Source organism: Numenius arquata, chromosome 8 (genome assembly GCF_964106895.1).
Source record: "Numenius arquata chromosome 8, bNumArq3.hap1.1, whole genome shotgun sequence".
Taxonomy (NCBI): Eukaryota; Metazoa; Chordata; class Aves; order Charadriiformes; family Scolopacidae; genus Numenius; species Numenius arquata.
Window position 1 is genome coordinate 25,889,919 of NC_133583.1, and position 11,319 is coordinate 25,901,237.

The following is an 11,319-nucleotide window of genomic DNA, read 5'->3' on the forward strand; positions in this document are numbered from 1 at the left end:
GCGGAAAAGAAACTATGGATCCTGGTGGTCTAGAAACTATAAAAGGCCAGATACCCCTCTGGCCTGCAATAAATGCAAATAACTTGGAAAGAAAAACTGAATACTGTAAGGAAGAAATGCTTTCAGGCCTGTCACAGAAGAAAACAATTCTCCAATAGTTAAATGGTACTGCACAGCTATATGTATCATTAATGATTCTTGAAAATTGATATATTCCCCTATTCAACACAGGTAAATACAACTGATATCCTGGCACCACAGCCAGCCGCTGGCCTGGAGCTCTGTGCATGCTTCTCCATAGGAAGAATAAGGACACATCTCCATCCTGAGACCACATAGGGCCAAAGTTTATTCTGGTCTGTGATCTGGCTTTCTCTCAGTAATCGATAATACTTTCACACAGAGGAGCTCAAGAGCAGACTTTTCACCGGTCTCTGGGACCACGTTCCTAATTCCCCCAAACCCCTCTTTGGAAAACACTGCTTTCTGGATGTCAGTAGGTGAACATGCTACCACCTGCAGGCATGGTCCGTCAGGATGGATTTATGCTGTCCCAACGGGATCAATGCTTCCTCACGGTCTCATTTGTGGTGCAATAATGCCACAATATTAAATAGTCTCTAGGTTTTTCCTTTTGATTTCCATTTTTGTGATTTTTTTTTTCATTTCAAGAAGTAAAGGTTAGCCAACTGTACATAATTTTACTAATTGTCTACACCAGACATTGCTAACCAAAGTCTCACAACTCACTGACTATAGCAGACTGGTTGCAATTCCTCCAGCAAGGAAAGTGGAAGAGGGCAGACCTGCCCAACGTTGGGCTGCAAGCCAGAAGCAGAACAAGAGCCCTTATGGACCAGTCCGTAAGGTCATGCCAAGCCACGGCATGAAGTGCCACCAACCTTCCCAGCCTCGTACAACACATACCTATTTCTTGACACAGCCAAGAGCCACAAGACATGCACGTAGTGATAGGACACGGGGTAATGGCTTCAAACTGGAAGAGAGGAGATTGAGATGAGATCTGGGGAAGAAATTCTTTGCTGTGAGGGTGGTGAGAGCCTGGCCCAGGTTGCCCAGAGAAGCTGTGGCTGCCCCATCCCTGGAGGGCTTCAAGGCCAGGTTGGAGGGGGCTTGGAGCAACCTGGTCTGGTGGGAGGTGTCCCTGCCCAGGGCAGGGGGTGGCACTGGATGGGCTTTAAAGTCCCTTCCAACCCAAACCATTCTGCGATTCTATGTGAAATCCAAGAGGCAGCCCAGAGAGAGCTCAAAGGGTACAAGACAGTAATGGCTCCTTAATAGTCCCACCTCTCCACTGCAGGAGAGAGCTCAGATACATGTGCAACTGGTTCTAGGCAAATCAGCAGCATTAACCTCCCAGTATTAATCCAAAGTATTCCTCTAGGACTGCCTACAGTGAGCTTTTAAAGCACACAGGCACAGCCAGACCCACAGGTAAATCTGCAGCAAGATCCTTTGGAGATCTCAAGAAGGCTGAAGCATAGGTGGGACTTGTACAACTGATGGGCCTTTGCAAATGCCTTTGGGGAAACTATTGGCTAAAAGCATCCCTGTAAATCTTTCCTTCATCTCTGGTATTTGCTCTGCACTTCTACATAAAATAATTAAAAAAAAAAAAAAGGCTATTACGTGCCTATCTGTAAAAAATAAATGATGTCTCCCTAACTTACAAACATCTTGCATCCTGCACGGTGAGCCTTGATCCAAAACTACCAGGACTCAGCATACTTCCCCCAGCTGCCTTCCTCTATATCTGATAGCATTAAAAGACGCCCCCTAAACCCTCCAGCAACGCTCCTGAACTCCACCACCTAGCATGTTTATCCAATGTATGCGTTTTGCTATTTTAGCTATGGAAAAAAGAAGTCAGGAGCATAAACAAGACTACTTTGTTCTTAATTAGATGACTAACTGCACAATGTTTGTTTAAAGACAGTTCAGAGTTTTCACTGCTACAGTTGTACACACATCGTATGATCTGATGGAGAGAGAGAAGATCACCTCTTAGAATATTAGTTCCCCAAAAATGGGGCTAATCCAGGAAGAAAGTGCTGTGCTCCCATTTTCAGTTTCTCATAGGGACAGAAAAGAGATTGTTTGGTATAAGACAGAAATACCTATTTGAATTTGTGCTTTAACTTGGAAGCATTTAGGAAGACATAGGAGGCAACTGAAGCTTACAAGCTGAATTAAGGGTTTAATTTTGGAAAAAGAATATCATATTTTTCTTAAGCTTCTTAGCTAGGAATCTTGTAATGTTACATGCTCAGTGATGAACTGTTCTCCCCTGCACTTTGGGAGAGCCCAAAGTACCTTGCCTTCAGCAGCCCAGCAGACTGTGACCCCGAGATGCTACATGCTATGGTAAAAGCCTAGCAGGGCATGACTGAGAAGGTAAGAGTCTTACATACCACTTCCCCCACATACTGAATTGCAGCTGTCCTCTTGCTGGTATCATCCAAGCATTTAAGAACCCAAGAACACACAAAAAGGTGATTTAAGTATTTAAGAGAAGATTAAGAAGAATCAGCTCTTAATGTTTTAAATGACCTATTATCCACAGAACTTAAAGAGAAAACACTTCAGTCTATAACATATCTTTGACGTTCCCATTAACTTTAAACTCTGTTAAGCAAAAGGTAAGATTTTAGCAATGACATTACTGCACACGCCAGACAACCAAAGGGAGACCACAACAGGCACTAGAGAACCCCCAAAACCCTCAGCTCCCTACCACACCAGCTGCTCATCTGCTTTAATTAAACTGCCCTACCTTTCACCCCCCACCTTTAAATAGCCAAAGGTGTTGATTGATTGGCAAGTGATTTTCAAACAGGCCAATCAAAGGGTGAAGAGGCATGGCAGACATACATATAAATCTTCCATCCACACCTGAGCTCTTTCTCATTTGGTAAAGCTTCTTTCTGATGAAGCAGCCAGTAAGTATCTTTTTCTTATGCTATTTATCAGAGGTGAATAGGGTGGGTTCAGCTCTAAAAACACATTCTTTCTTTTTAAGGAAACTAAAGAGTAAATTTTAGTCTTGTATTTGCGTTTGGAGGTAGCACAGTGTTTTCTCAATACTTAAGGTTCCTTCTATTTTGTAGCAGTATCCCTTCAAGTTAGAAAACAAATAAATAGGTTGGGGAGGAGATTTTCTGTTTATAGACTTATATATTTATTTCTTAATTTAACGTGTAAGTTCTTTAATGTATCCAGAGTACAAGAAAAGATAGCTTACCTATGCATCATTGTTGCATCTTTAAGATGGAGTTATTTTTTTATCAATTATTTAGCTTCTAGCAAAGTTCTCCCTAGTTATAAGTTCTGGAATTCTTTGTACTCATAGAACTGAATTTCTGTGCTTGAATTAATTCTGGCTTAGGGCTGGATTGTGCTTCATCAAGGAGAAATATGTGAGAGTGCAGAAGTCAATAGCAGCAAACCTGGCATTGAAGCAAAAGGATTTCTGCTAACTCATGCTACACTGTTGGCTGTTTGCTCCCAAATGGGCTGGCAAGTGCCTTGTTCTCTAACCTGCATATAGGAAAATCCCCACAATGTTTAAAGTCTCAAGAGCTGCTTGCACCCGGTGTCTGCTGTAGTAATTAATCTGCTTTGACCTTCCTGCCTCTGCTTGCAGCTCAGATGCTGTTTTGCTGTCTAGAAAGGGTATGTGTGTTTCCAGGGATGCTGCAATGGATGGTTGATTCTGCTCATTATTGCTCTGTTAGTATGTCAAGGTTCTTGCCCCCTGCTAACCCAACTGGGTGTAACAGGTCTCTGGTGGATTTAGAAAGGACAGTAAAGTGGGTTACCATGTGCAAGAGCTACCTTAAGTGTCTGCTTGTGGGTTACAGAGGCCAAAGAGAACCATGGAGGAGCATCGCTACTGACTCTGGAGATGGAGGCTGGCTTGGAGAGGGTATGCTGAGATGTTGTCGTGGTTTTGGCTGAATTTACCAAAACCGGACCGGCAGATGGCCCTTCCCCCCCCCAAAAGAGGAGAGAGGAGGAGAAAGAGATAAGGAGATTCAGAAGTTTAGAATGAACTAAACTACTTTAATGAAGAATTAATATTAAAATAAAAATAAAGAAGAAAATAATGAAATAGATACAATATATACAAAACCGTATCAAGCTCCCAGGATGACAGTCACATCACCGGCAGGCACTGGGGAAGTCCCAGACTGGACTCAGTGACGAATGGGAACTGGATTCCAGCTCTGGAGTCAGGAACACACGGATCGGGATCAAAGGCAGATGAACAGACAGAGTCCTCTCTGGATGTCGGCCATCGCAGGAAGAGGGGCTGACCCTTTGATCCCTCAGCTTTTATACTGAGCATGGGGCAGATGGGATGGAATACCCCAGTTGGTCAGGTTTGGGTCACCTGTCCTGTCCACTCCTCCCCACTGATGTGACCCCTCTACGTTTTTCCGTTTCCGACCCTCTAAGGGGGCAAATAACGAAATTGGCTGACCTTGGTTGTTATAGCAATAAGTATAAGCAAGGGCCTCCCTGCATACCATTCCTTGGCATGGAGCACAAACATTGGGCTCATCATTCTGAGAACGAGCAGTTTTCTCCACAATATGCTGTTAATTTCAGAGAGTTAGAGGAGGCCTAGCTAGGATGTAAAGTTACAGAACAGAAAATTGGTTCAGTTTTACTTCAAACTGGGACAGATGTGATATGTGCAGGGCTGGGAGATGATGGTGCTTTGCCCTGTCTCTGCTCCTTGGTCAGCTGCATCTGGCTCTGGAGGGCAGATGTCCCAAGTCTTTAGGCAAAAAGATGTGCTGAGCCCCAGCCCTTCCTCTTCAAGGGTTTGCTAGCAGATTGCAACAAAGCTTTCTTCCTGGTTTTCCTCTGAACAACCTGTAAGTATTATCATATATAAGTGCTATTTGAATAACATCTATAAATGTTTTTTATTTCTTTTGGGCTGTGCTACGGCTGCTCCTCCCCCTGCAGAATCAAGCCAGCTCAAGTGAGCAGGGTTTTCTGGTGAAAAGCAGCCTGCTTTTTAGCTGCTGGTGTTGTCCCCAAATGAGGGCTCTTCACCTGGTGTGTGAAAGCTGATCAACACACTGGCTTCAGAGATTTGTTTTCATTTCAATTCTGCAGAATCAGGTGCTGGCATTTAAGAACAGCCAGCAGTACCTCATGTTTGAAGCTGCCCAGTGTTTCTAATGATAAAACACAGCTGATGGGTTAATGGTTCATTCAGCACTCCTAACTATACATATGCATCCAAGATTGTGTTTAAAACATTTGGGGAGGTTAGCTGATTAGCATGCTCATTATTCACAAAGGGTGTGCATTTTATCATTATAATTACCCGAGGTTAGTTTGGGAGATACTCTAGGCTCAAATTTGGTCCAGAAACTGTATTTTCCACTATATTATGTCTAAGTCAGCAACTGCAAAAGGACATGTAAAGACACATTGGTTTGTTTCACATCCTGTTCAAGGCCAGGTACCTTCTGTGATGTCCCAGCCGATAAACTTTGCTTGATAAACTTTTAACTTTGTTCTTTGGACATTGCTGTGACTGACGTGGCTTTGAACGGGCAACCTGCCTCCTCCTGCCCTGCTCCAGCAGCCTTCACTTGGGCAATGCGGGGCCTTGCTGCTCCGCACCCTCTCCCAGCAATAACAGCGCTGGGTAAGACTTCAGACCTCCCTCTGTTGAAATTTATTTTTAAAAATAAACCGGGGGGCGCTGAGGAGCGGGCAGGGCGGAGGGAGCGGCCGGGGCGAGGCCGCGGAGCGAAGGGGCCGGGCCTGCCTCGCTCGCTGCCGCCGCCGCCCGCCGGGTAAGAGCGGGGGCTCCTGTAGGCCGCGCGGGAGCCGCGGCCTCGCGTAGCGAGCGGGCGGCGCGGGGAGACGCCTCGGCTGGGCGGCGGCTCTACGCGAGGCCGGGGAGGAAGGGGGGCGGCCGGGCCGCGGTGTGGAGCGGAGCGGCGAGCTGTACCGCGGGATGGGGAGAACGGGTTTCCCGGTGAAGCCGCGGGCCTGTGAGCCCCCACCTCAGCGTGTGGCTGGGCGGGCTGCCGAGAAGGGCCAGCCCTCCGCCGGCGCTGGAGTGTGTGAGGGGCTGCGGGGCGGGGAGGAGCCCGGAGCGCTCCGGCAGGCTTGAATCGAGTCCAGGCCGATGGGGACTGGAAATGATTACACGGAAGAAAAAGCCTGTTTCCTTGTCATGCTTTAGATGAGAGCTTATTTGGGGATTTTTTGCTGTGAGCTGTAATTAAAAAGCCATGATCGTAGTTGGTGTTTAAAAACGAAGTAAAACTAGTTCAGGGCACAGTGCTCTCCTGTGCTTCCGTTTTCCCCTTCTCCTCAGCACCCGTAGTGAGAAACGACTGGATTAAAGCTAAAATACATCTGCATAAAGGAAAGTGAAACTAAATATACCTACTGGAAGGCAGCCAGATTGGGGAAATGAGATGAAATGTCACCTGTGTGTCTGTAAACCGTGTGCCGCTCCTCAGCAGGCTGGTGGCTGTGAGAGGAGATGGCTGTGGTCATGGGGCAGCGGCCTGAGATCCTGTGTGGGTTCAAGGGGAAGGGCAAAGTGTTTAGGTTGGCTATACTTTGTCTTGCCTGCTTCCAAAGTTTCTCAACCCTCTCAATTTTAATGCGATATTTTTTTTCTCACACTGAACTGTTTTGTAACACTCGAGATCACTGTATTTTGCTTCTGAGGGAATGGGATGGTTTGGAAGCTGGTTAAAATGATAACGCTGAGGGATTTCCTGCCTCTTGTGGTAACTTTGATTAAATCATTTTGCTTAAATGAACGTCTTAGTTTTGAATGGATGGATGGCTGATTTCTGGTTATTGAACCTGACTTCTGCCCCGTGTGCTTTGCGCTGAAGCAGATGGCAGCAAACCGGTCGGCTCTGTGCGGAGTATGCTCCTGTTAGTCTGCCTCTGTCCCCTCAAAGCACAATACCTTGGACTGCTTCCTCCTTTAATGTCAAGCATGAGTTAGCATGGACCGCAAATGCCAGAAAGTCTCTCCTCGCTTCGGGTTTATCGCTGTTTTTCCAGCAGGGAAAGCGAGGCGTAAGGATTTGCGGTGGCCTGGCGAGAGAGCTGTAAAGCTGAGCACAGCGAAGGGGTTTTGCAGGCTGCTGTTAAACCTCTCAGCGGGGTCTCTTCAGCGTAGGGGCTGTTACCTGGGGTGCTGGTGGAGGGGCTCTCCCAGTATCACACTGGTTGTGGTGGAAGGGGTGTGAGGGTTAGCAGTTGTGAGTTAAGGGCTCCCTCTCAAAGCTTGTGGCTCCCCGTACTGTGAGAGGTGTGGATAAATACTGCTGTAGTCGGATGAAAGATGTCTGGGCCCCTTGTTTAATTTGTACAGCTTGTGGTATGTTCTCTTTTGTGACTGAGAGATTTGTATTTAATTAATAATAATAATTTAATTTGTATTTAAGACCTACATAGGGAGCACAGTAGTCAGAGGTTAGTGAAGGGCCAAAGCAGCAGCCGCCAACTCTTCTTTGCTTTCTGTGTAAGTAGCGCAAAGGGTGATCGAACCCGTGAACCTCCTGATTGCCAAATGGCCCTATTCAGGATAGCCCTCGTTTATTTTCCTCATGGGAATGTCATTCTCTGAAGCATTTATCTCTCATTCTAGATTACAGAGATTAAGCAGGAGAAATTTTTATTTAAAAAAAAAGCTTTGCTTATTTATATACACTTGTAATTGGAGTGACATTGTTTCTTCTCCCCCGATTGTCCCTCAGGTTGTGAATCAATTCAAGAATGAACAAATGTAAGAAGCCTTACGTTGACCAGACTACAAACCTTGAAAAGTTCAGTCCTGAAATTCTTTCTGAAATCGAGAAGCTCTTTGCAAAGAAATTTACTTACACTAAGCCCATGAATAATGAATGGCACCTCCCAGATCCCAGTGATGCTTTTACCTGTGATCACAAGGAATTCAACTCACTCCTGGCTCTGAAGGACTCGATGAATGAAGTGAAGAATCAACTGAGTGATAAGAACCTGGATGAATGGCATCAGCACACCTCATTTACCAATAAAGCAGGGAAAATAATTCCTCATGTGAAGAAATCTCTGAACGCTGAGCTGTGCACCCAGGCCTGGTGCAAGTTTCATGAGATCCTGTGCAGTTTTCCTCTTCTGCCTGAAGAAGCTCTTCAGGATGGAGAACTGAATTCTGTCCACCTCTGTGAAGCACCTGGAGCTTTTATAGCCAGCCTCAATCACTACTTGAAATCCCACCATGTCCCTTGCGACTGGAATTGGGTTGCTAACACTCTAAACCCCTATCATGAAGCAAATGACACCCTGATGATGATCATGGATGACCGTCTTATAGCAAATACATTGCCTTGGTGGTACTTTGGCCCAGATAACACTGGTGATGTGATGACGTTGAAACATCTAACGGGGCTTCAGAACTTTGTAAGCAATATGGCCACAGTTCACTTGGTGACTGCTGATGGCAGCTTTGATTGCCAGGGAAACCCGGGTGAGCAGGAGGCTCTCGTCTCACCCCTTCATTACTGTGAAACAGTCACTGCTTTAATGATTCTGGGCACTGGAGGTTCCTTTGTTTTGAAGATGTTCACGCTGTTTGAACACTGTTCTACCAATCTGCTCTTTCTGCTAAACTGCTCCTTTGAGGAGGTCCATGTCTTTAAGCCAGCCACTAGCAAAGCTGGAAACTCAGAAGCCTATGTGATTTGTCTTCGTTACATGGGCAGGGAAAGCATTCATCTGCTGCTTTCTAAGATGATACAGAACTTTGGAACAGAAATGGTCAACAAAGCACTCTTTCCCCAGCATACGCTACCAGAATCTTTTCTTAAAATACATGAAGAGTGTTGCATGTTCTTCCACAAGTGCCAGGTAGAGACAATCTCTGAGAACATCCATCTCTTTGAGCACATGGAAGAAGCCGAGCAGGCGAAACTGAACAAGCTAAGAGACTGTGCAGTAGAGTTCTTCATGCAGAGGTTTCATATGAAACCCATTGCCAGAAATAACTGGCTTGTCAAGAAATCTCAGACCGGTTGCAGTATGAATGCAAAATGGTTTGGGCAAAGAAACAAGTATTTTAGTACGTACAATGAAAGGAAGATGCTGGAAACACTTACATGGAATGATAAAGTGGCAAAGGGCTATTTTAATCACTGGGCTGAAGAACATAGTTTAAATAATGCTGGTAAACTGTGCATCTTGGAAGGATCATCTTCTAACCTGGAGTGTAGCTTGTGGTACATTTTGGAAGGAAAAAGACTACCAGTGGTAAAATGTTCTCCGTTTTGTGATAGTCAAGTCTTGGAGAATCTTAATGAAGCTATGACAGAATTGGTGGGGGGGAGGCTGAAAAACAGACAAATGCTGCAGACTTGTCACTCGTGTGAAGTTCTTCCCGGGGAACTCATACTGGCAGAAGTCTCTGATCTTTCCAGGTGTCATCAGGAAGTCCTGGATGGAAGACGTGGTGACCAATTCAAGTGCCTTGTGGCGGGCTTTCCATCCCTCTGTGACACTGAAAGCCAACCCAGTGTGGAAATAAAGCTTCTGGACTCGGCCACGCTGCTGGCTTTCAGCTTCTCTTTGCTCTACGATGGAGAACCAATGTACCAGCAGCAGCTTTTGGAGTGCATTCTGCGTGCGTTGAATCAGCTTACAGTGGGGGACACATTGATTTTGCCTATCCTCTCTTCTTTTACGCGCTTCACAGCTGGCCTGGTCTTCATTCTGCACTGCTGTTTCAGATGCATCACGTTTGCTTGTCCCACCTCCCAGGAGCCGCTAAGGACAAGTGCCGCTTTGCTATGCGTGGGCTACCGAGGCCTCCCAAATCCTGTTGTCAAGTATCTACAGCATCTGAGTAAACTAATGAGCTCTTTGCTGGACGCGGACTCTCCCCAGCAGGTTTTGCAGTTTGTGCCCATGGAAGTTCTCCTCCGGGGCAAGCTGTTGGAGTTCTTGTGGGATTTGAACACGGCCATCGCAAAGAGACAACTCCACTTGATTGTGCAAGCTAAGCGGCAGCAGATGACTAGCGATATGTCACTTTAAAAACAGTTCTAGAATTGAGCGAGTTGCTGCTGCTAGACCTTGTTTCACAGGCAGGTAGAAGGTGTTAAAAACATTGTTAATGCAAAGGTAACGTTAGTGTAAAAGCTCGGCGTGACATCGTTAGCGTTGGGAGGGTGTTTTGAGCTATCGGTCCCACTTGCACAGCGTTGACCTGTGGTACAGGAACCTGAGACTTCATCTCAGGTGTGGGGGACTTAGGAAGGACACTGATTGAGGTGGAGAAATTGTTTTTCCTTTCTCTCGGCTCTCCCTGGGTGAATTTCTTTGCGTACCACCTGGGTCAGAGCTGTGGCCTTCAGGATGAGAGGTGTTACGGTGATTTATACTTGTTGCATCAGGCCAGATGAGGGGGGACCCCCGTTGTGTGACATCAGCACTCTTCTGCGGAGCAAGATGGGGGAGCTTGGACACACATGCACACTTTCCTAGGGTTCGTAGAAGCCAAAATGCGAGGTCTGGGCCCGAATGCTCAGCAGTTTGCAAACCTGATGTAAGACTTGAGGGATGAGCATCTTGTGAGCAGACAGCTGTCTGGGTTAAAAAGCAGTAGCAGAGGTGTCCAGGGAAAGACGCTCTTCAGTTTTAATTTCATTTATGCAAACAGCAGCAGGCTGTATGGTTTTTGACAGGTTATTGTATGGTTTCGTCTCCCCATCAATGAATGGGCTGTTATAACTTTCTTTGGTTTATGGGTCCCTCTTAAAATAATTTGAGACTCCTGAGTGGAAGTGAAGACTTGCATTGATGGCAGTGGCTATTAATGAGGAACTGCAAGTGTTTTTCAGGCTAAAAACATGCACAGCTTTGTGTATCAAGAAATGCTTTGGGTACTGCTGGAGGAGCATTAAGCTGAAGAAATATGTGATAACTTTGGGAAAGTCTGATTAAGATTTCAGGCTGTTCCCCTTAGGGATACAAATGTTGAAATTGGTAACGGACTGTTCCTTTAAGGGAGTCAGATTTTATTTTCCACAGTGCTCCTTTGAGAGCTAAATTTTGAGGCCTAACTTGTGTGCATTAACATTTAAGTTTGTAGTTTAGATGGAAAAACCTGCTCAGAGGGAGAAATGATGTTTAAAGGAAAAATGGCTTTGCTGATAGTATGTGCAAGGTCTTGTAGAAAAAGGTTGAAGGAGTGGGGTTAGAAGGAAAATATAATCTCCTGATGAATTACCAGTCACCTTCTGGAAGCACCTCTAATTA

At 45.7% G+C, this 11,319-nt stretch overlaps 1 protein-coding gene across 1 annotated transcript; it reads left to right on the plus strand.

Annotated features, from left to right (window-relative positions):
* Window positions 1-7,564: 7,564 nt before the first annotated feature.
* CMTR2 (cap methyltransferase 2) lies at window positions 7,565-10,095 on the plus strand. The gene is made up of 2 exons (XM_074152562.1): window positions 7,565-7,634; window positions 7,781-10,095. The coding sequence occupies exon 2, from the start codon at window positions 7,801-7,803 to the stop codon at window positions 10,093-10,095; it is 2,295 nt and encodes a 764-aa protein (XP_074008663.1). The 5' UTR covers window positions 7,565-7,634; window positions 7,781-7,800.
* Window positions 10,096-11,319: the final 1,224 nt, after the last annotated feature.

Coding starts and splice junctions, on each gene's coding strand:
- CMTR2 (XM_074152562.1), top strand. CDS start 7,801: ATGAACAAATGTAAGAAGCCTTACGTTGACCAGACTACAAACCTTGAA.